General features: G+C 45.0%; 1 protein-coding gene across 1 annotated transcript; it reads left to right on the forward strand.

Annotated features, from left to right (window-relative positions):
* The first annotated feature begins 919 nt into the window (after window positions 1-919).
* On the forward strand, window positions 920-23,245 carry CRYGN (crystallin gamma N). Its single transcript, XM_006115163.3, has 4 exons — window positions 920-1,037; window positions 1,508-1,756; window positions 4,540-4,685; window positions 20,999-23,245. Exons 1-4 carry the CDS (start codon window positions 1,017-1,019, stop codon window positions 21,132-21,134), a joined length of 552 nt encoding a protein of 183 aa, XP_006115225.1. The 5' UTR covers window positions 920-1,016; the 3' UTR covers window positions 21,135-23,245.
* Window positions 23,246-25,485: the final 2,240 nt, after the last annotated feature.

Here is a 25,485-nt window from a genome sequence, read left to right on the forward strand (position 1 = left end):
GATGCCACATCTTCTCCATAGAAAAGTATGGCCCTTGATCACTTGCCAAAACCTTGGAGTGGCCCCCATCAAAAATTATTGCCTGCTCCTGCTGCACACTCTTCGGGTAAGAGACTATTTTACTGTGTTTGTACAATGAGGCCTGATGGTGATTGAGCCACTGTTGTAATATAAGTAATAATAAATCTTTTTTTTTTTCTGGTTGCTCATCACCTTTAAGAAACTTGTGATTATAAAACGTGAAGCTTTATGCCAAGGGAGCCATATTTACTGGTATTTGTGAAATCTGTTCATGCCTTTGCTTAAAATTCTTGGGAAGCATTTGAATCCCAAATTATTTATGTATATCTTGGTGTTTAGGTGCATCAGAGTTGAGCTACCAGAACATTAACAAAAAAAGACAAATAATGAATAATTTTGTGAGTTTTTAAGCATAGACTCTGTGCACCAGAGAGGGTGAGGTGTTTGTCTTTCGGGCTGTCTAAAAAGGTTTTGAGGATGGATGAGAAGCAGTTCCTTTGATGAATGAAATAAAAATCATTATTGTTAAGGAACCTGCCAAGGACGCTCACTTTTGGCTTTCCAGCCCCCACAGATGGGAATTAACTGAAAAACAATGGCCCATTTAAAAAGAAGATAAAAAAAATGCAAATAAAAGAATCCCTGCTTCAGAGTAGCCACCTTTTTCTGATTTCCTTATTGCTGGTTCTAAAAACAAAGTCCTCGAAAAGGAACTTTAAATGTGCAACACTAATCGGTCAAATCCCTGCCAAACACATCTTTTGTTAAATTATATGCACTAAATCAAAACTCTGGACTCAGCAGGGCCTGATAGTGGAAGTTCTGCCTACTAAGCATGAATTTTTAAAGCCTCCTATTCCTGCCGTATTGTTAAGCAGGTCTCGCGATACCACCCTCGTCTCTCCTCACTGGTATATAGTGGGGTATCCAACATTTCTGTTGATCACATTTTTGGTTTGGCTTCTGCTTAGGCTTTGGCTTGCATCCAGCAGAAAATGTCTCAGTGTTCGGGAAAAGTAAGTAAAAAACCAACTGTTTGGTCCTCAGTTCAGACCAAAGAGCCAGAGTTCTTGCTAGGCTGAGAGAGTAGGAATTTTCCTAGGTTAGGATGAGGCAGAAAGAGAACATGTGATGATACTGTTAACAATGAAAGTGGAGAAATGGAAGCAAAGTTGTTAAGGAGGGGGAAAGAGCAACTAGAATGTGGTATATTTTGATAGTTGTGCTTCCTGTTCTAAAATGTATATTTACAAAAGAACAAGAGAGAGCTGGCATAAAAGCCACATGCTGTGTTGTAAACTTGAGCAGTGTTACAATACCCATTAAAACAAGCGTTCTAGTGACAATTTAGTTTTCCTGTGGTTGGACGTAGAACCACTATGTCGGCCGGAGAATCCCATCTGCTCAGAATAACAATGCATGCTTCATGCAGGCAGTCTGTGTTGGCATGCACCATAATACAACATCCTCTCCCTCCTCATTTCAGATCACATTCTATGAGGGCAAATACTTCACAGGCAGGAAGCTGGAGGTCTATGGGAACTGTGATAACTTCCAGGACAGAGGTTTCATGAACCGAGTGAACTCTATCTGTGTACACAGTGGAGCTTGGATCTGTTTTGAGCACCCTGACTTCCGAGGACAGCAATACATTCTGGAGCATGGGGAATACCCTAACTTCTACCGTTGGAATGGTCATAATGATCACCTGGGCTCCTGCAAGCCTGTCGGAATGGTTAGTGCCAACTTTTGAGTTGGTTCTAAAAAGTTTATTTTTGTAGCCGGAACCTGTGGTTGAGAAGGATGAATTTGTGCTTTTATCTTCCATGTTAGTTGGCATCCAAGAAAACGAGCTTTATAGAAACAATATACAGTTAGATAGTAAACAGCATGCTGGGGAAACTAGACACTTTGTTAAGATACTCTATGGCCTATGCATTCTGTTCATAATTTCCCATGTTTTCAGGACAAGGGGGAAATCTGTATTCTGTCTCCCAACTCAGCAGTTTTAATGGGGGTACAAGCTTGCTGTGGTTTTTATATGTGAGGGCCATGCTCCTACAGCATCACATGCATTTATATGCAATGTCAGATATTATGAAATATTATATTTACATGCAAATGAATAGCAAGGTTCTGTGTACAAAGCAAGGGTCCACTCTGATATTCTGCTCTCCCTGTGTGTGCGAAGCTCCTACTGACACCCACTAGCAATCTGTGTATATGGAGAAGACAGGCCTTTGGAGTCACAATCTGCTGGGCAAATCAGAGAGGAGAATGCTGCTGCAGGACAGCCCTCAGCCTCCTGGAAAAGTCACCCATATTATCTTCTGTGTTTCAAAGTCTGAGCTCCCCTAACTAATATTAAATATGGCTCAGATCACCAAAAAAAGTAAATAAACAAAAACAGAGGAGAAAGTTTGAGAGGATTTGGAGTGGGGAGGACTGAACCTGATCTGATATTTTCATTTGATCTTGACTTCGCCTGCTTCTGATAGGAGAATGGTTAAAGAAAATTACTTACTGGGTATGGTCACTTACAGGTTAATATAGCCACTAAATCCAGTGTGTGTGTGTGTGTGTGCATAAAATAATGGATTAAAACTACCCAGAATATGCACATGCTTTCCTAGACTTTATTTAGAGTAGACCATCCTCTCAAATTTAGGAATCCGGACATTATTCCTATGCAAGCAGCTCATTCTGGAAGTCCTGAAAGATGATTGATCAGTATCCAGCAAACTAAAATGAGGTTGTACATCAACAGGAGCCTCTTTGGACTAAGTCCTCTGGAGGGCCTTGTTATTCATTAAATGTCCGGTGTCTCATTAGCTCATAAGGATTTGTCAGCCAATGAGCCAAGCTGCCAAAGAGGACCTTCTCTTGCATTTAAACTACCATGAGAAGATATCAGTGGGAGACGTATCAGGCCAATACTTCTGTCTGTCCCATGGTGCTGTATGTGGTGTGAGGGTCTGTTAGAAGACTGCCAAGGATGTGTGGGTTGGGGCCAGGAGGCACTGAAACACCACACGATAAGAATGACTGGTGTCTGGTGTCACCCCATTCAAGGCTGTGTGTGGTACAGGTCAAAGATTGGTTGTAGCCCTATGCTTGGTGTACCACTGATTCACCCCTGACACCTCTCATTAGTGATTATAGCTTTTTAATTCTTAGTTGGCATACCCTGAAATCAGTCACTCATTTACTAACTTTGCTGGGTGAGTGACCTCACATCAGCCAGGATGAGATGTATAATTCTGTTAGCCTGGCCTGAGGGGAGGTAAAAGTAGATGTGTGGGGTAGTGGACTCTGTTGTTGGAACCTGGCTTTTCATTCAGTAAGGGAAAAGATTGTCTTTATATTCACATTTCAACAAGATTCCTAAGGCATGCCCCGTGCAGTGCCCCTCGTGGCCGTTATCAGTGTATTGTGCAGGGGGAGGTTCCCAATGTTTAATACAAAATCAGAGAGGGGGAATATGAGCTTGTGTCAAGGGTGCCACACAGAACCTTGTTTCCAAATCCATGACTGAACCTCTGTGGGCCAGGACTGCTTTTCTTTCCCTCAAGCCTGTGCTCCATTGCTCTTATACGAGTGAGTTTTAAAATATTTCAACAATTCAGGCAATGGTTACACTGAAATATGTTTGGTCAGGAATGGTATCTAAGATTCCACTGCTGGAGAATGCTATGGGATTTTTGGCACTACAATGTAGCTTTTTCATGAATAATGCAATTTATATGAAAAATATATTAGGTATTCTCTGAATTCTGCTTATAAAATCCTTTAGACTAACTCCATCACACATACCAATGGAAACGACAGCAAAATTCCCCCACAGGCATTTACCTCAACTCACCCCTGAAGGCTTGTATAGCTAGGGCTCTGGGAAGGTTTATATTTTATTTTTAAAGAAAGGAACAACATCTTGTGTAAATAACCACAGATATGTTCGGAACTGAAGAAAAGTACAAGCTGGGGAAATAATCTAATACCACTGTATGTTTTGGATTTCTTATTTAATTTTTTGCACTACTTTTGCTCATGCAAATGTCTAATGTTTTGTGTCTGTGTGGCAATTTTGGGTTTTTTTAAGTGTATGGAGCTGGAAATGGTTGTGTTTATAGTATTGTTGTGTGGTATGTGTCTTTGTGAACAGTGTTTAAGTATTTGTTAGGTGGAGAAGAGACTTAGAGGTATATGTAGTAAGGACAATGTGAGCAATAAGTTTGTATGTGAATGCAGGTTATGCAGATATGTCAGTATTGTAGAGGTATATTTTGGGGAGGAGTTTGTGTGTGCATTTTTGTGAAAGAACTCTTTGTGAGAGAACTGTTTGTTTGGGTGGATATTTGTATTTATTGTGGACATGTGTTTATGGGCATGCAGTGTTATTGTCCCTTCTCCTCATGTTTCCATAATGAGGTATTCTTCTTGCTTTGTTTGTCTTTTACAATAAGGGGAAACAATGTGATGCATTTTCTTTTGAGTTTACACAAATCCCTTTGTTCCCAGCATGGAGCGCATTACAGAATAGAAATATTTGATGGGAGCCATTTTAGTGGTCACTGCATGGAGTTCACTGAAGATTGCTCTTTCCTACAAGGGCAGGGCTGGAACAAGAACTGTGTCAATGCCATCAAAGTGTACGGAGATGGAGCGTAAGTAACCCAAGGCCATAAAAGGAAGCAACTGCTAGATCATTCTGTCTTGAAACACAATGAAGCTGGCTCTCCATAAGCCAGCCTTGTACTGAACTGTGTGTAAGATCAAAGGAAACAGAGCCCTTGGAAGTGTCCTGTGAAAAGGGAGGGGGATTATATATACTGTGCACCTGGTCCAACTTTTATTGTTGTCAATGGGAAGTGGATGAGGCCTAAAGACACCTGCTAAACCCATTATTTTTTATGCTAATCTTGACATCAACAAGAGGCTTCTAATGCTTCAGATAAGAAGTGATGTTCTTTCTGGTAGGGTTTAAGAGTCATCCAAGTCCTTATCTTGAAAACATTTTTTTTTCTTTGACAGACAGTGGGAACCACCGATTAAAATGTAGTGGATTGAGAGCAATAAATGGTTGTCTGGCTTGCTATTATATGACTTCGCAAGAGAGCTGAGCATGTTGAATAAGCACACCCAGACTGGGAGGATTAGTCACTTTAGGGGCTTGCTACTGGGATATGGAGCCTTTTGACCCTGAGGTTGCTGGTTTGAATCCTGCCCAGGTTAGCAATGTTTACATGTGCTGGTTGTTGGGCGGCCTCAGTCCAGTACCTGGTAGTCAGGTGTCTGCCTCACAAAGTCAAAGCCATAGTGTCAGCCGACGGTCAGGGCAGTGAGTCCCTTATGACCGGCTGAAGTTCTTTTAAATTGTGCTTGGTTCTGTTACAGCAACTGAAGGAGTCAGGTTAAAGCTTAAACAGTTACTATTTTATTGTTACAGGGTAAACTTAGCTGTTAAATGCTACTACTGTGTTACAGATAACACAGACACTACAAAGGACAGGACAGAAATTACACTAATAAGTTACTTACAGGTACCATGAAACCCTTTTGGTTTTCTGAGCTTTTATTAAATGCATGCAAAATAGACACATAGCAGGTATATATTCTCACCCCTGCGTTCCAGACTTGGCGTGGCCAGCGTCTTTCTCTCAATCCCTCGGGAAGAAGTAGGGCGAGGTTGGGCGTCCCACAGACCTCGGGAGACAATCAATACCTGCCAGCAGGTATAGATGATTGGAGCTCAAATAGGGTGGGCTGCTGAACCTCTTTTATACCCCTTGGGTCATGTAGGCTTCTTCCTGGGCTCAAGTGGCCATTAAGGAAAAATGGCTTTGAATGCCAAGTTTCCCACGAAGGGTGCAAAGCATAATTTACACCTGGGAAAATGCAGACAATGGGCACCTCTGGTATGTGATGGGCGAAGATTCCTCTCCTGGGACAGTGCAGGCGTGTCAATTACTGGTACTAGCCATCAGGGCGACGGGAGGCCCCAGGTCGTCAGCTAGCCCATTTACTGTCTGGTTTCTGTTTATGGTACAGTCAGGGACAGGCAGCAAACCTGTGTTCCCAGGGCATCAAAGGCTGACTGCCTTTCTCTTGCTCTCTGGGGGAGGGGGGGGGGGGGGGGGGAAACAAGATGGGGCTCGTGGAAAAACAAGATGGGGTTTTTGTGTCTGGCTACATTCCACCCCCTTGACACGCCTCACTATGTCCCAGAACGCAAGATGGCGGTGATGCCAGCACCCTTTGCCCTCCTTGGAGGAAGCTAAAATCGCCCTATCAGCAGGGTCTGATCAGATAATTTGGATCAAGGGATTGATTAGGATCGCTTCCCAATGCCATATACCAGATTTGTGCAGAGGAGGTAGCAGTGTACACAAAATGCCTAACAATACATAGAAGCATGCAGCAAGCAATTACAACAAGTAAAATGGTTAATATAGTATTTACAATAGAGTGAAGGAAGGGAGTTAACGAAAGTCCTAGGTTTTGGGCTAGACAATCTAGCCATGAGGCTTTACATTTTTAGTTACAGCATGTCTTATCCCATACCGTTTGTTGCCACTTCCCTTGCCTCACCCCTTGACCTCCCCCCAGAGTTATTTAGAGGATTGCGGTAGTCGCTGTCATCGAACCATACCGGTCCCCATCGGAAGATGTCACTTTGTTTCACCAGTCATTTGGGCTGACAGGGACAAACTCGATTCCCAGTCCAGTAGAGGAGTCAAGTAAGGTGTTCTGGTACAGCAGTAGCAGTTGGGATGAGGAAGAAGACCATGGCGAGTTGGAGTACCATGTCTCATTTCAATAGTCTGTAACTAACAACAGTGGTTGCAAGCGCTACAACAGCAAGCGATATATATATACAAAAAGTTCATGGTGGTTTCCCGGATCCACACCAGCATTGGGAGGGATCCATCCCACTGGAGCACTGTTTAGGGCTATTGCCTCAGTTTCCTGTAATAAAACATAAGGTTTGCCGGTCTTGGATACAATCCAAGCCTCAGTGATGGTTATTGGTGTTAGCCCAGCATCTGCAGTTGTCCAGACTCCTTTTCCCTTATAGGAGTGCAGTACATGGGTTTGTGTCCCCAAATTGGGGTGTTGGGACAAGGGCTATTAAGTGGTTTAGTCCCATGATCGTAGACAACCCTGTTGTCCATCGGGTTGGGTAAGCAAAAACCAATTCCTGAAACAATTTCCATTCCAGTTAAAACATACTTCCACCCTTGCTTACTGGTGGGTAGTGTACCAATATAATTTACTTGCCAGGTTGCCCATAGTATTTTTCCATCTTTTAGCCTGGCAAATCATTGCCTTTCTGTTATATGTTTTCTGAGTTCAGCACATAGGGTGCAAGCTTGTACCAGATTTCTGGCTTGTTTGTGGGTGATAGGCCACCCCCTGGCATGTGCCTGCCGCACCAGCTCTCTGTGTGTCCCAAGGTTTTATGTAGCCAAATGTACAGGCGTTCCCAATCCACCTGGGCAGCAAAAATTTGTACTGCTGCATTTGCTAGGTTATTTAGCTGTGCAGCTAGAGTATTATTATTATTATTATTTTTTTATTATTATTTTTTTTGGACACATGACTTATGCTTAAGGCATGTGGAGTTGCATGCTGGTATATCCATTTCCAATATTCCAATCTCCAAACAGGCTTTCCTATTATTTCCCAGTTAGTTATCCACTGGGTGGCTCCAGCCCATATAGCATAGGAGTTAGTGTAGATGGTACTGGCCCCTGCCTCACAAGCTAATTGATTGCTGCCAGCTCTGCAAGCTGAGCTGTTCCTTCTATGTTTGTGGACAGGGGTGCAGTGGATGTGTCTGCTGAAACAGCAACAGCCTTCCCTGTCCACTTTCCTTTGAAATAACCAGGCAGCCTGTATTTACATATAATGTTGAATTTAAAAGCAAGCCAAAAGTGTTATCAACTCAGCCTTGAAAGAGACAGTTAAGTTTCAAAGCTTGAATTTCTAAACTAATAATTTGGTTTCTAGAAAGTTAAATGTCCTTAAGAGTTAAATGCCCAACAGAAGCACTAACCAATTTGTGCCTTGTTTGTTTGCAATTTTAAGCAAGAGGACATTATCCAAAACAAAATAAAACTAGTTCATTTGAAACCCACAAAATAGAGTTACAATATATAGAGCTCATTCTTTATGCAGTTAACCAATTAAGTTTCAGTAGAATCCTTAATTTTCCTTTGCAGATTTAACAAAGGGGTCCATAGACAAAATGTTTACATTTGATTGTTTCTTTGCCTACATGATTTGCACAGTGCTTAAGGAAGAGGCTGCAAAGAAACAAGGTGTCATTTTTATGACAACCATCACTTAATTCCTTCCACACTCCCATGGAGTCCACCTTTTATCTTCACATTCCCTCAAATCACTTGCTTTGTCCTTTTAAAGAAAATGTCTCATTCCTAGTAACTTTCCAATGTCTGCTCTACTTTCCTTATTCCTTCAACTATGTCCATATAGGGCTCCAAACTTTTTGCCTTCCCCTTCTTTTGGTCCATCCTAATTCCTGCTAAATGACTTTTTACAATGACACATGTTTGTCTACTATTAATTTGGTAAGGAGGGTGAGCTTGTTCACTAAGCCTCATACCTCCTTGTCCTTTTCTTAAGCATATTCCTGAGGGAAGGAAAAAAATAAATACATCTGAGAGTTGCTTAACTCTCAGCACCCATCCTTAAGGGAATCCAGCTCTGTTTGGGTACTGAGGGACATGCATTTCTACCTCTCCACTTCTGCAGCAGAGGCTTTTACATTTTTGCAGTTTCATATTTGTATTCTTATATTCAGACAATTTTGAAGAACACCTCATTACAGGGTTTCCATAGAAGTTAAGCTGCAGCTGTTTCCCTCTTCATTGGAGTTGAGGGTTTACATATTCACAAGTAGTTAGCCAATTTGTTTTGTAGGTCTGAAATTCTATGGATAGCAATTAACACTTGATCAGACCAAGGGCTATGCCCAAACCTTTGCAAGATTTTGTTCAAAAGGGGTAACATCTTTTACAAATGCCAATTGTCTCAGTCTTCTCTTTGCCTTCTTAAAAGACTGCTTACATTTAAACTTTTCCTAGTATACCCAACCTCCTATTTCTTTCTTTCTTTCTGGAGGGCTACAATTTGAACTTTCTGATATTAGGTAGTTTGCTAATCAAACTTAGCTATTACCTGCAAAGCTTCTTTGTGCTGCCAGCTAGGGCATTTGCACCACAAAGGAAATCACAACTGGTGTGGCTCCTGGAGCTTTCACAGCATTTTAGTCTGTTTGCAGTTTTTACTCATTCTATAGTTTACAGGAAAATGTGCAATCTTTGTTTACAACACTACTTAGCCACATTCAACTTTGCATATAGTGTAACTCTTTCTTTATGCTTACAGTTTTCCTGTTCCTTCATTAAACAACTTGGACTACAATGGTCTTAACAAACCACTTTGTTTTAAACCTACAAACAAGATTACTGGACCTTGAAAACTTCATATTATTTACACTATATATATATATATATATATATATCTACACACAGATACACATACATTCTCTCTGAACCTTTCTTACACTATTTCTACATAGCTATACAACAATTACATTCCCTTTTTATTCATTGGGGTAGTTCAGTTCCAATAGAACCCCCTCCCTTTAGAGTTCTTTTAGCAGTTTCTCTAATCAAATGTTCAGATTTGAGTCAAATTTGCCTGGGTTATTTACAGACATTCCTTTGGAAAAAGGGCCCATTTTTCCTTCAGAATGACTGTAAAGAAACCACAATTTTCTATCTATACCATTTTAGCATTTGCACAACTGCTCAATTCTCTCCATTCTCTGCAGAATTTAAATTCTCTGTGTTTTTTTTTTTAAAAACACTTTCTTATCTCTAAAATAAAAACTGGCCTTGTTTCAGATATTACTCTTGTAAGTATGTTTAAGGATTTAGATTTCCAGTACTTACTGCCTTTTTCTTAGTTCTACCACAAGGCTTTCAATCTTATCTGTTACCTGCCTGCTTGTCTGGGCCTGATCCTGTTTTTCATTTCTGCCTGCTTGTCTGGGCCTGATCCTGTTTTCCTTGCTAAATGGAAAGTGGCTCCTTTCCACAGACTCAGGCTTTGTCCCATTCTTTAGCTTGCAGGCAGTTCTATACTTACAGAACTGCACCCACAACTCCTCAGGATTTCCCCAATCCTCTTCTAACATTTCTCTATCCAATTTTTTTTTTTGGGTTGCCCCAACCTTCCTGGGCAAACCCTTTCTCTATACCACTAAATCCATGTCTATCATGACAGGCTTCATGTTGCTGTATGTGAACCAGTAGCACAATCCTGCCGACTACGCCAATTCTGTCAGCCGACGGTCAGGGCAGTGAGTCCCTTATGACCGGCTGAAGTTCTTTTAAATTGTGCTTGGTTCTGTTACAGCAACTGAAGGAGTCAGGTTAAAGCTTAAACAGTTACTATTTTATTGTTACAGGGTAAACTTAGCTGTTAAATGCTACTACTGTGTTACAGATAACACAGACACTACAAAGGACAGGACAGAAATTACACTAATAAGTTACTTACAGGTACCATGAAACCCTTTTGGTTTTCTGAGCTTTTATTAAATGCATGCAAAATAGACACATAGCAGGTATATATTCTCACCCCTGCGTTCCAGACTTGGCGTGGCCAGCGTCTTTCTCTCAATCCCTCGGGAAGAAGTAGGGCGAGGTTGGGCGTCCTACAGACCTCGGGAGACAATCAATACCTGCCAGCAGGTATAGATGATTGGAGCTCAAATAGGGTGGGCTGCTGAACCTCTTTTATACCCCTTGGGTCATGTAGGCTTCTTCCTGGGCTCAAGTGGCCATTGAGGAAAAATGGCTTTGAATGCCAAGTTTCCCACGAAGGGTGCAAAGCATAATTTACACCTGGGAAAATGCAGACAATGGGCACCTCTGGTATGTGATGGGCGAAGATTCCTCTCCTGGGACAGTGCAGGCGTGTCAATTACTGGTACTAGCCATCAGGGCGACGGGAGGCCCCAGGTCGTCAGCTAGCCCATTTACTGTCTGGTTTCTGTTTATGGTACAGTCAGGGACAGGCAGCAAACCTGTGTTCCCAGGGCATCAAAGGCTGACTGCCTTTCTCTTGCTCTCGGGGGGGGGGGGGGGGGGGGGGGGGGGGGAAACAAGATGGGGCTCGTGGAAAAACAAGATGGGGTTTTTGTGTCTGGCTACACATAGCTGGCTCCAACTGGAGTCCTTTGGGCCAGCCTCAAGAAAAAGGCCAAGAAGTGAGCTGGAAAGGAGACTAGACCACCCTCTTCCTCTTAGAGGTGGTCCTCCAAATCAGGGTAGAGCCAGGCCAGTGGGTCATTGCGGGGGAAGAGCTGCTTTGCTCTGTACCTGTTCTGTGGCGAGGGAGAGGATGTCCATCCCCCAGGTGTGTTAGTCTGACACCCTTCAGAACACAACTCTCACTAAACAGAACCAAAATATCATGGATTGGCATGAAACCCAATGGCTGTGTCTAGACTGGCAAGTTTTTCCGCAAAAGCAACTGCTTTTGTGGAAAAACTTGCCAGCTGTCTACACTGGCCGCTTGAATTTCCGCAAGAACACTGACGATCTCATGTAAGAAATCAGTGCTTCTTGTGGAAATACTATGCTGCTCCTTTTGCGCAAAAGGGCCAGTGTAGACAGCTCGGATTTGTTTTGCGCAAAAAAGCCCCGATCGCGAAAATGGCGATCGGGGCTTTTTTGCACAAAAGCGCGTCTAGATTGGCCACGGACGCTTTTGCACAAAAGCATCCGTGCCAATCTAGATGCTCTTTTCTGCAAATGCTTTTAACAGAAAAGCTTTTCCGTTAAAAGCATTTGCGGAAAATCATGCCAGTCTAGACGTAGCCAATGAGTGAAGGAGGCAAAGGCCCTGCCTTTACCAAAGCTGCGTGGAAATAGCACTCTGCCCAGACAGGTGAGCACCTTGCTAAGGAGCAGAGGAGCAAATAGAAACTTCTCTTCTGCCCAAGAGGAGTCAGCCCATGAAATGACTTTCTGCTCTGCTCCTGCTGCTAGAAGAATACAGGGTCCTGGGAAGTGAGTTGTTCCTTTCCCTTGTGACTGGTACCAAAAAGTGATGGAACCAATCAATGCATCGCCAAGTTTGAATGGGACATGGTGGCTTGCTGGGCGGGTGGGTTTAGCCTTCTAGACACCATGTCAGTGTCTAATTTTAGGTAGTCAGGGGAGGAGGTTCCTTATGAATATGGTTCCAGCTTGCCCACTCTTTGCTAGAAATCCTGTGGGACTCCCAGCATGCCTTATGGTACCTAGAGAGGGGCCACAGCTACAGCATTTGAATCGGAATTTAAATGTTGATGGCACAAATTGTGAAGAGGGGCGGGTGCAGGTGCGCACGTGCTCAGATCCAGCGTATCAGGTTGGGTCCATCTCTAGCAATGAGATACCAGAATGTAGGGAAACATTTTCACTGGGGTGAATATGGGGGAAAACTGGGGGAGTCCACTCAGTCTGATTCCAGCCCAAGAGCAGACAGACCAGAAGAGGGAACAGGTCAAGGCTCTGTTTCCACACACCCGAACTGGCCAGCCTGGAGGACTGTAAATCACGAGTTCTTACCACCATTTAGACAGAGGCATGGACTTGGAGCAGGACATAAGAACAAGCAAAGCAGGCAGCTCCTAGGAACTCTCCACCTAAATTGATCATCTCTTGAGCATCCCTGTCTCCCTGTCTAGCACTGGGACTAGAGGGAGAGGGAGGAGCTCAATGCCAGCCTCTCACCCCTTTCTGATAGCTAGACCAGAGGAGGGAGCTTAGATTGATCTTCCCTTCTGACATTTTGTGGCCCTACTTTTGGTTGAGGCCACTGCTCATAGGGCAGTGTTGGTACAGTGCAGAGCTACTTATTCAGTGCTGACTATCCAAGAGTCAAGACTCTCCTTGTGGGGCAAGGTGAATGGCCTCTACAGACCCAAACCGTGGGTACCTGCGATTGCTGCCCTGCCTCGTCAGAGGAAGGGTGATCTTGTGGCACAGGGCTGAAATCATGAAAACTGGGTTCTGAGCTTGATCTCAGACCAGTCACCCAGGTGAATGTTTTCAAAGTGGAGCGCTGAAAGTTTGGTACCTAATGAAGCCCGATTTTCAGAGGCACTCAGCTGCCACAACTCTCATCAACTTCACTAGCATTTTGACAAAATCCGTGCTCAGTTCACTCCCGGGTGAATATAGGTTTCCTACCTCTGTCACTACAGTTGGACAGTTTTGTCCATAATCTCTCTGAACTTCATTTTCCCTGTGTTTAAAATGGGGATGATAATCAGACTTCTCTGTACTACAGTCACTGTCGCTTTGGGGTCCTTCATTGCAGCAGTGTCAAGTATGATCAGCCCTGTATCTGTCTCCCCTCTATTTTCAGACACCCTTGAAACCTTTTGCAGAGTGAGGGTTGTGAAGAGTTTGCCTTCTGTCACTGTTTCAGGGGAATTAACGTTTTCTGGGAAAAAAAATGATCTCCTTTTATCAGGAACACATTTGTTGTTTTTGTTACATCAGCGGTTACTTTTCTGTTTTCATTGTAGCACATTTCCTTTTACAAACAAACACATTTCGTTGGAAGTGTGTGTGCAGGGGGGAAGGAGGAGGAGAAGCAGAAAGCTGCAGAATTCTCTCAGTGCCAGGAAGTGTTTGACTTGTGCAAGGCACAGCTGCGTCTGTGATTATACATGATCCCTCCATGCCAAGAGAGCATCTTCTCTGAGGGTGATCGGTGAAAAAAAGGGGACGCTCTTATTGAAAGCATTTGGAGCAAAGGTGCCTCGTGACCCTCATGTGATTTGGGTTGAAAGGGACTACTTGGATTACTGAATTACCCACAGCTAAAAATCAGAGGCAGATTGAGATTTATTGGGCCCTGGGAATGAAGAACATATATCCCCCCCCCCCAATTTACCCTCCTGCCCTGGGGCTCTGCCCCCTGCTCCTCTCCTTTCCCCAAAGACCCCTCTCCCTGGTTAGCTGGAGGGAAGCCAAGGGAGCCTGGGTCACTATGGGGAGCCCTGGACCCTCCACCTGCTCTGGGTGTAGCGATGTGCTGGGGGCTGCTCTAGGGTAGCCTGGCCCCTGCCCAAGGCAGGTGGAGGATCTAGAGCTCCCCACAGTTGCCTGGGCTCCCTAGGTGGCTCTTACCACAGCCTAGGGCAGTGGTCCTCAAAGTGTGGGACATGGCTCCCTGGAGGGGGTAGAAAGGACTGTCTGGGGACGCAGCTGCCCTGCCCCCAGCCCTAGCTATGGCTCGGCTCTTGCAGCTCTGACCCTGCTCCCAGCTTCAGCAACACTCCCGGCCCCCACATCTGCCCTGGTCCTGGCCTCAACTCCTGGGAGGCGCAGACCAGATTGGGAAGGGGGGCACAACCACAGCAGTATGGGGATCCCGGCACATGGTGACCGTACATCCCATTTTGGCCTCAGATGTTCTGATTGGTTTTGGCAAACCAGGGCCTTTGTCCTTTTGCTCTTACAGACTGGTGACCAGAACCAACAGGACGAATGCCCAGTTTTGGCAAAAAGGGGTTCAGGGGAACAGAGGCAAGTGGCAGAGCTCGGGCCAGCCCTGCCCTGAGGGCTTGGGCAAGGGACTCAGGTCAGATCCATGGGGAAGAGGGGAGAGGAGTTAGGGCCAGCCCTGACACATGGTGGCGTGGGAAGCCCTCAGGCCAACTCCACTTCACATGGGGGAAAGAGGTGCCCTCGGGAGCTCTGTGCCATGTGGGTGGTTCAGGCAGCTCTGCATGTGCAGGGGAATTGGCTCGCTCACACTACCACAAACTCCACCTTCCCTCCTGTCCAGGGACAGGGTGTTGGAGGAAAATGAGGAGCAGGCTGAAAGGGCCAGAATTCCGGTGCTCCTGTAGGGCCCCCAAATTGGCAAGGCCCTAAGCATGGGTCCTGTCGGCCCGTGTGCTCAATCCATCACTGCTGGGCACACTGGGTGGTTGGTTTTCTTTTTTTCAAAGCAGATTAGCAGGTGAAATTCCACAACACTCCAATACTGTAAAATTCCAATGCTGTGTGCCAAAGAGGAGTCTGTTTAATTAAACTGAGGCACACTGAATGGTGGTGTGCACAGGCCTGCCCACAGGGAGGGGCAAAGGGGGCAGTTACCCTAGGACCAGGTGATTCATAGGAGCTCCTGGCCACCTCTGTTGCTACTGCAGCAATGGAAACGGCCGGAGCACCAGCCCCTTTGAATTGCTGCCAGAGCACTGTTCCGCCACTTTGCGTGGCTCTGAGAACTGGGGAGGTAGGGGCATGCCCTGTGGTCCTGGCAGCGCTGAGGGATGGATATCCCTGCTCTACCACTTCCAAGGGGTGCAGAGCCAGCCCCTCCACATACCTGGCCCCGAGACCTGCTGTGGATGTGGGTAAATGGTCACTGTTATCAGGTGATACCATTATTAGCAACAACTTACAAAATATCAAAAACCCTGTCCAAGCACAGATTTTACCCTGAAAAAGTGCGAACAATGCCAAAGTCCACCAAGTTGTGGTCACTGCTATTGATTTTATGTGGAAAGTGCTTGGATCCTGTGGTGATGAGTGACAATGTAAAATCAGTAGGTAGAAAGACTGTGTGTCATCCTACAAAGCACTGCTTCCAGGGGTAATAGGATCTGTCACTTACACAGTATAGCTACGTCTAGACTGGCATGATTTTCTGCAAATGCTTTTAACAGAAAATCCATTAAAAGCATTTTCGGAAAAGAGCATCTAGATTGGCACAGACGCTTTTCCGCAAAAGCACTTTTTGCGGAAAAGCATCCGTGCCAATCTAGACGCTCTTTTCTGCAAAAAAGCCCCTATCGCCATTTTCACGATCGGGGCTTTTTTGCGGAAAACAAATCCGAGCTGTCTACACTGGCCCTTTTGCGCAAAAGGACTTTTGCCCAAACGGGAGCAGCATAGTATTTCCGCAGGAAGCACTGATTTATTACAGTAGGAAGTCAGTGCTTTTGCGGAAATTCAAGCGGCCAGTGTAGACAGCTGGCAAGTTTTTCTGGAAAAGCGGCTGATTTTCCGGAAAAACTGGCCAGTCTAGACACAGCCTATCTCTACAGTATGGATTGGAAGTTGGGAAAATGGAACTTTATCTAGGACTTGTCAAACCCTTAGGCCACAGCTACTCCACCAAGTTTTGTTGATGAAACTTATGGCGACACCCAAAAGTTGACAAAACAAAAATCACCAGGGGCTGTTCACACTCCGTCCCTCTGTTGGCAGAGGGGTTGTGGTACAGAAGGGGTTCTCTGCTAGGGGTGTGGGCTCTTGGCTGGGGCTAGAAATGAGAGGTTCAGAAGGGGAATCTGGACTGTGGCAGGGATTTGGGGCTCAGAAAGGGGTGAAGGCTCCAGCTGGGAGTGTGGGCTCTGGGGAGGGACTAGAGGTGAAGGGTTGGAGGTCTAAGAAGAGGCTCTGGGTGAGGGCTGAGGTTTCGGAGTGCAAGACAGAGCTCGGGACTGGGGCTAGGAGGTTGGAGTGTTGGAGGGGGCCCATGTATGAGCTCCAGGCAGGGCACAAACCTCAGGTGGTCCCAGCTCTACTGGGGATGGAGGAAGTCTGCAAAACTCCCAGGAAGTGGCTTCATGTCCCTCTGGCACCAGGCTGAGGGGCGGCTCTGCATGCTGCCCTCCCCCGCAGGTACCACCCTGAGCGCTAGCTCCATAGCTCCCATTGGCATCCACCACACCATTCCCGGCCAATGGGAGCTGCACAACCAGTGCTAGAGGGTGGTACCAGTGGGCGGGGCAGTGCTCAAAGCTGTCCCCCAGCTGCACCTCCACCTAGGAGCCAGAGGAATCTTTCACTGCTTCCAGGGAACTGCACAGAGCTACTGGGCATGGCCCTGCCTGTCCTTCTGTGGCCAACCGGACTTTTAGTCAGCTGTGCTGACCAGGGCTGCCAGGGTCCCTTTTCAACTGGACATTCCAGTCAAAGACCGAACAGTTGACAACTCTAGGTTAGGTTAAAAGAATACTAAAGACTGAAACTGTAATCAAAACAAAGCCCTGTAGCTTCTTAACCAGACGGTTTGAGCACTGTTTGAATAAACTGAGTCTCAATGCAAATCTATTTGATTAACACAGCACACAGTGATCTCTGTTGTTGAAAAAACCCCACATTTATTTGATCCCTTTATTTGACTTCACTGTGATATTTGAAATGCTTTCTAGTCTCAGTACAGGAAGTATCACAATTAAAAAAAACCAATTCAAATACTTCAGCATAGTCACCACTACAGTTTTAGTAATGTCTATGATATAATGATATGTGATGGTTATATGAATTTAAACAAAATCTTCTCAATTATTCTTGATTATTAATTGCAAGACTGTGATCGCAGTTTTCACAAATTCCTTTTGGACAACATTCCTATTTTTTTAACAAAAGCCTCCAGCTCTTGAATGCTGTTCTTGCCAAACAAACAATCTCTCGCAATCACTGGACCTCACAAAGTAACAAGACACATGTCACATCAGATTATGCCATTTGTGATACTGAAAGAGAAACGGTGTGCAACATAGTGCACATAGAACACAACACACCTATCGAAAGCAAAATACCAGGTTAGCAGGCTCCAAAAAGTATTCACCTTTAATGGCCGGATTTCACCCCAAAACTAACATTTTCTGCTAGACAGTACTATCTTAGAAATAGCTATGAAAGCAAAATCTTGTCAGCAGATTTCATATTCAATTATGCCTTACTATTAGCTATTTATATTGAAGTTGTACTTAGAAGACCTTATAATGGACCAAAGGTACAACAGATAGATGCTGTGCTCACACCAAACGCTACCATTAGATGGACAGACTTGTCATTGAAATTATGTCCAGTGTACTCATTTACACATACAATAGGAATCACTCTGTACACCAGAGGGGGAGGCAAAGTATGGCCCGCAGGCCACATCTGGTCCATTGGACCCTTCAGTCCAACTCAGAGACAACCCAACTCCTGGGTACCGTGGCAAGCAGGGACGGCTAGTCTCCATCCCCTTCCCTTCTGCCCTCTCTCCCCCACTGCCTCAGCTCTCCCAGTGCCTGGGCGTCACGGTCACAGTGCTGGCTGCCAGCTCTGATGCTCTGGGCGGCATGACATGGGTGGAATTCCAGCTGGATGACACAGTTGAAATGCCACCAGCCCCAGTGCTCTAGATGGTGCAGTCATTGGGCAGGGAGCAGGGGAGGGTTCCCAGGGGGCAGTCAAGGGTAGAGGAGCAGAGAGAGTTGAATAGGGCACACGGGGTCCCAAAGGGATGGTCAGGGGGTGGGGAAGCAGGGACATTGAACAGGAGGCGGGGGGCAGGAGGGGTTGGATAGGAGGTGGGGAATCCCAGGGGGCAGTGATGGGATAGGGAGCAGGAGGTATAAGGGGCAGGGGTCCTGCGGCATCAAGGCATGAAGAATGGGAGGGTTTGATAGAGGGTGGGGGAGGCTGGGCCATGCCACCTCTGTGACCGAATGTGATAGCTATTCAGCAACTCCGGATAAGAATTTAGGACAGGAAGTGAAGATTGCTGTACTCAGTGGACATTGTGCTTGGGAAATTAGTAAAGGAATCTTCCAAAAGCCACAAGTAGGATGCATCATCAAAAGGTCTCTGGGGTGCATAGAGCTCTACATCCCCCCAGTAGCCTGTTATTGGAGACAGCTTTGCCTAGTGGATAGGGCACTAGATTAGGAGTTCAGGAGATCTGCATTCTCTTCCTGGCTCTACCTTTGACTGCTGTGGGGCCACTTTACATATGTACCTCATTTTCACCATCTGTAAAATGGGGATAATGTGACTAACCCTCCATTATAAAGAACTTTGAGAGCTCGGGAAGAAAATTGCTATATATTATAGTATATACCATATTATAACAAAAGTCCAGCCTGTTCACGGAGTAGTGCTGTACAGGATTGAGTTTGGGGGCTGTCAGCTAAATGCAGAAGGGCAGTGGAGAGGCAGAATCTGCTGTGAGCTGCTGTTGCACACACAGTAAAATCTGTCAACTTTCTTATCTGAACTTGGCTGGAAGATGCTCTGGAAACAGCATGTTCATGCAAGATGGTTAACGTCAGCCCTCATGTTGTTCTCTGCATCTTGCACCCTCAGGGTGATGCTGGTAGGATCGGAGAGTTGGGTACAGAGCTCTTCTTGGCTGGAAGGGCAGGCTTGCCTAGCATCATGGCCCAGAGCTGTGTCCAGAGCTCTTTGCAGCTGGAAGGAGAGACTGACCTGATACAGGGACTAGAACTTTGTCTAGAACCCACCTCTACTGGGGGGACAACTTGTCTTGACTTGGGGCCTTCAAGGCTGAGATAAGGGGTGGAATGGGACAATCCCCAAAGAATCCCACTCTCAGTTATATGCTACATTCATATTTTTATGCCTAGTATTTAAGAACCAATAAAATCATTTGTATCCAATATTCAGAGAGCCTATTCCTGGCTTCTGATCCTGAACACGGCGGCACAGCTGGGGGAGAGCTTATTAAGGGCCAAGCAACAATCTTTAACAGAAATTCTGCACCCTGAAGCTTCCCCCAAGCCAGCAAATGAGCAGGAGTATTGCCCCCAGTGAGTAATGCAGGGGGCTATCTTGCCAGGTATGGAGTCTCAGGAGACGAGGTCACAGCAGTGTGAGGGTGATTCGGTAGCATGGCCTGTCACATTGTGTCAGTCATGCATTGGCACGTGGCATGCTGGAGCCACCAAAACAGATGAGTCCCAGCCTCCCCACACTGCATTTGAGACACCTTTCTTATCGGGGGACTAGAAAGAATTTCATCGGGGCGATCCTGGGACAAGAGGGTGAAAGTTGTGTAGTTGATCATGCACGTAGCTGGCAATCTGAACTGTGACCAAAGGTTGTTCTTTTCAGTCAACAACACAGATAGCTGATTATGAGTCACTGACCCCTGAATGGCTGGATGGGTGACAAAGAATGCATGTGAGTCCAGCTCCTTAGGGTTTGCCCACACTTCGAAGGCAGCTGCACTGCTATAGCACTTCAGTGAAGACCCTAGCTATGCCCATGGGGAAGCTCTTCCCACACCATAGGCACTCCGCCTCCTCAAGAGAAGGCAGCAATGTTGACAGGAGAAGCCCTCCAGTCTACAGCACCATCTGCACTTGGAGGTTAAGTTAGTGTGACTGCGTCGCTCGGGGGGGGTGCATTTTCCACATCCTGGAGTAACTTAATTATACTGACATAAATTGCTAGAGTCAGGGTGCCCACAGCCTTGGCAGGCCCCCGGGCAAAGTGTGGCTACATCTAGACTACATCCGTCTGTTGGCAGAGGGATGTAAATGAAGCACTTTGAAAGTGCAAATATTTAAATATACCGTGCTTCATTTGCATAATCACATCATGGCACTCTTTTGAAAAAGTGCTATTTCGAAATTGAAACTGCAGTCTAGACGTGGTTCTTTCGAAAACGGTGCTTTTTCATTTTTTGAGGTTTACAGGATCTTTCAAAAAAGCACCCCGTTTTTGAAAGAACCTCATCTTGTAGTGTGTGCTTACAGCACTTCGCAGGAGGGATTCTGATCTCAGTTGGGACCTCTAGATGCTGTTGTTACACAAATAACAAATCGTATGGTGGAGTGGTCAAGGATAGCTGTGGAATAGTCAAAAGAGAGCCTGGAAGTAGAAAAGAAGGAGCCAGCTGTATCAAGGAGGCTAAGTCCATCGAGGAGAGAAGTTTCCATTCTGTGTCCAGATTGAAACTGGACAAATACAGTGTCTGGGATTTGACCCAGAGGTAAAAGTCTTGTGCGCTTAGCAAAGCAGTGCTCCTTAACTTCCAGGGTGACATTTGACAAAGGTACTAAAGATGGTTTTTACTACTGTACTGTATCATTGCTTTCCCAAAGTAATCCATTCGCTCTTTCTTTTAGATGGGTGCTGTACGAGGAACCCAACTATCGTGGCCGTATGTACGTGGTGGAGAGGGGAGAGTACCACAGCTTTAACATGTGGCAAGCTCACAGTGCAAATATCCAGTCTATCAGAAGAGTCATCAATTACTTTTAATTGACTTATTCTTGTACAAACAAACAATGTCCCATTGCAAACTGGAGTCTTATTTTCCCCTCTGCTCAGTCAAAATGTGGAATAAATTCTTAAGAGCTGCTGTTGGCTGCAGGTATTTCACCCCCATTACATGAGACAAAGTAGGCTTTGCTTGATGCAATGGCCTGACTGCACCTTGATTCATACGCAGAGCACATAGGCTTGCTTTGCTGCTTTCCAGATGGGGTTCTGTTTGACAGAAGCTGGGAATGGATGAGAGGGATCACGTGATGATTCCCTATTCTGTTCACTCCCCCTCCAGGACATCTGGCATTGGACACTGTTGGCAGACAGAATACTGGTCTAGATGGACCTTTGGTCTGACCCATTATGGCCGTTCTTATGTTCTTACAGTAATGACACTGCTAAATCAGCACAATAGTCACACGCAGTCTTTAAACTGGCATGTTACACTTGGTCCACTGAAGTAATTGGGCATCTTTCTGCTGACTTCAGTGAGCTTTGGATCAGCCCCATTGTTTTATTTATTTTTTTTAAAAAATCCACTATTGTACAACTATAACCTCTAAGAACATTGTTCTGTTGTAAACTCCTGTGGATACCAGCTGTGGGGATGTTCGGTGTGTGCCTTTGAAAACCAACGAAAGAACACAGGTGTTTTCTTACATCGCCCGCACCGCATTTTCCCCGTTCTCCTTCCTCCATGGATAAAAGGCGCAATGGAGCCATTTTCCTTCCTACTGATTTCAGTGGGCTTGCACCAGGGATACATTTTGCCCCTTGTACTTACAATGGGTCCTTCTCTAACACTGTACCACAGATTCTGCTGATCCCTGTTATAGTGTCATGTGGGCTGCCCAGGGGGGTAGGGCAGAAAGGTCAAAAGATCTGTCTTTTTAATTATTTACAAAATCCATAATGAGATTGCTTTTGTGTAGTCAGCGACATAGCTCCCCAAAAGGTCAAGTGACTTGTTTCCCAGGGGAGCAGAAGCTGCATTTGATATTAGCTACAGAGTTTCTGGCCCACTTTAAAGAGCAAATTTTATTCTCCCTTTCACTCCATCAGGGCTATATATTGGTTTATTATACTGGCTGTTCAGGCTCATTTGTCTGCTGGTTACTGGTAGGAACTGTCAAAATGCTTATAATGCTGAACCATAGTTTCCTTAGTGCAAAACTCTGCATTAATCCACTGGAAAGTCTGCTAGTCCTAACCACTTTAGCTGTCATTTCAAAGGGATACAAGCAACACTGGCAGGTCCAGAGTGCATGTCAATGTGATGCAAAGTGTACTTATCATGGGCTCCTATGCCCTGCAGTGCTGCTCTGTTCTGTCCTTGTGGGTATGCAGTTGAGGGAAATATATAAGAGTTCTGCAATTTCCAGAACTCAGAGAAAAGCAGGCGTGTCCATTTATTAGCTGCACAATCTAACCCAGCACTTCGGAAGAATGGAATCTGCATTGCAGCTGCACACTTGGCCTGAGTCCAGAGCTGGGCACTGGTTTGGTAAGACAGGTCCACAGCCATGTTGCTGATGAGTGGTGTTTACATCCACTGGGTTTTGGATTTTGAAAAAGAATCAGATGGACCTTGGAATGAGCTTTAAAGGTGGGTCAAATTTTAGGAGCTGCTCATTGAATCAGCGTTCCCCGCAATTGTCTTTGTCTGGGTGACTTATTTTCTAACCATATGTATTTTAAATGTATTTTGTAACTTTTTCATTCACCCATTTCATTCATGTTTATGTGCTTAGTATTGCCCTGTACAAACGACAAAATTAGGGCCTTTTTGGGAAGGAAACTGTAATAAACAGGCCTGTGGTTCTATGTATGATTTACATTATGATGCCATAATTAAGGTTGCACTGAGATTTACAGTTAAAGCAGGACTAAAATCCTTCTGTTCTACATTTTCATGATTGTCTAGTGTCTACTTTTGGCACAGTAGCACTTCATAGCAGAAGTTGGTTTTCTATTAAATTTGTTTACCGAGGTATTTACTAACTTTGCAGAAGAAGCACTTAATCTTCTTTCTGATATCTCTTTTTGAAATATCACCTTTTCCCTTCAAATTTCTTTGAAACACTACTGTTCTCTCTCTCTCTCTCTCTCTCTCTCTCTCTCTCTCTCTCTCACACACACACACACACACACACACACACACACACACACACACACATTTTTAAACTTTATTTAAAAGTTAAAGGCCCAGATTCTCAACTGATATGAATCAGCATTGTTCCATTGAGTTTCATGGTATTTTCCTGATTTATACCGGCAGAGGATTTGGCCCATGAACAGAATAATTCAGAATTAACAGAGTAGTTCTCAGCAAGACACGTTAACACAACTGCTCACATCTATCAGTTATGTTCATGCTCAAATGTTGTGAGTTTCTTTCCCACTTAACAGCTGTTGTTTGAATTGCAGCGTGCTGAGTGGCCACAACTGAGTAGTCGTTGCCTGAAGAGCTTAACATTTACACAGGACAGATGGAGAAACAGCAACAGCACAGAGAGTTAAAGAGGTTTGCCCACAGTCATGTATTAGGTTTATGGCAGAGCTGGTAATCAAACCTAGGTTTCTTGGTTCCTACTCCACTAGTGCAGACTACACACGGCCCTGCATCCAGTAGGTTTTGGATTGGGGCTCTGGTGAGCTGGTAGGGCAGGTCATCAAGGTATGGACATGGACTCTGGGAGAGCAACAAGCACTAGGACAGCCTTAATGCCAGCCATGAATAGCATGCCCCTTGCAGATTTCCTGTGATTTCCATCAACACCCACCACGTTTAGAACAATAGTTAACACAAATCATCCCCTCACAAAAGGTTTGCTAAAAATTACAGGCTGTGTATCTCAAGCCACCATAAGCAGCCAAACACCTTACTTCGTTTACATGCTCCCTCCCTCCTTCCTTCTCTTTCTGCCTCCCCTTCCACCGCCCAGCAATGGAAGCCACAGTAACCACATGTGAGTCATTGGAACACACAGGGCTTTGTTTTCAGAGTTGCAGATGACCCTGTAGGTTCCATTGACTTCAACTAGAGCTGTGAGTGCTCATACTTCTGAGAATCAGGCCTAATAAACAGGGTAATAAACATGGTCACAGTTAAAGCTGCCTATTGGGTTGGAAATCTGTGGCTATTGGAAAGCAGGTAGGTAAGAATGAGGAGGAGAAATGGGTGGATTGTAGGTGGGGTGAAGAATGACAAGTGTGTCTTTCTTTGTTTTTTAATGATTTGCGGTAATGGGATATGCAGTCCAGTGACTGTACATTAACTAAAGATTTTTCTGCATGGGAGTATATATAAGCTATGCTCTGCTGACTGGAATCAGTGTCTCAGCTATGCCATAGGCCTTTTATTGCTATAGCAAATGTAGACGTTCCATTAGCTCCAGGGGATGAGGGGCTATGCTTTTGATACTGGAAGATCTGAGTTTTAGTCCCACTCTTGCCAAGAAGATCTTGGTGCCCTTGCTGTGTATTATGACAACCATGAAGTCCCTTGTGTTTGTGGATTTGTGTGTTGCCAGCTCAGCTGTACATGTAGGACAAAATTCAATAACAGAACCAACAAAATATTCAAAAACTTAGTGTCTTTTTTTTTCTATACAGTGGCATAAAGAATATAGTTGCTGAGGAGATAAAAATCTGAGTTTAGCATTTGTTTGGAGTTCCATGCATACGTCATTCTTGGCTTGGCAACTCCTGATTAATGTGGCCTCCCTAAACTCAGGCTGATTAAAGCCCGTGTAGCCCCACACGTCATCAGGTATTTCACTGTGGCCAAATTCTGAATTCCTCCCTCAGGCAAAACTCCTGTTGAAGTCAGCTCTTGAGAGATGCTCTGCTCCTGCAACTTGCACAGAAGTCACCAGGCTTCATCCTGGGCTCAGGCTGGCTTCAATGATGCCCGACGTCAGTGGAATTTGAGGCTACTTGGCATTTTGCAGGATGGGGCCCAATGGGAATTGCCCAGGGCACAGCATCTGTCATGAGTTTTCCCTTAGTAAGGAATCAGGGACTGACTCCGATCTCACATTAAGTAAATCAGGAATAACTCTGTTAAAGTCTGTGGAGTGACATCAGAGTAAAACTGATAGGAGAGGACAATCAGGCCCTGAGTACATATTATGTAAGGGATGTGGCCCTATTTGTACCTATTGACAGTCTCATATTACTAGACTAAATCCTTGAAATCAATGGAGCTATGTTGATTTGTACCAGCTGAGAAACTTAGCTCATTCTCTCTCACTAGGTAATGCATGTGTCTGCCTATTTTAGGGATGTAGAGCTAGACAACATATGCTGTGAACTTAATAGTTTGGATTGTGTTTGTCTCCTA

The sequence above is a fragment of the Pelodiscus sinensis genome, chromosome 2, assembly GCF_049634645.1.
Source record: "Pelodiscus sinensis isolate JC-2024 chromosome 2, ASM4963464v1, whole genome shotgun sequence".
In the NCBI taxonomy this organism is placed as follows: domain Eukaryota; kingdom Metazoa; phylum Chordata; order Testudines; family Trionychidae; genus Pelodiscus; species Pelodiscus sinensis.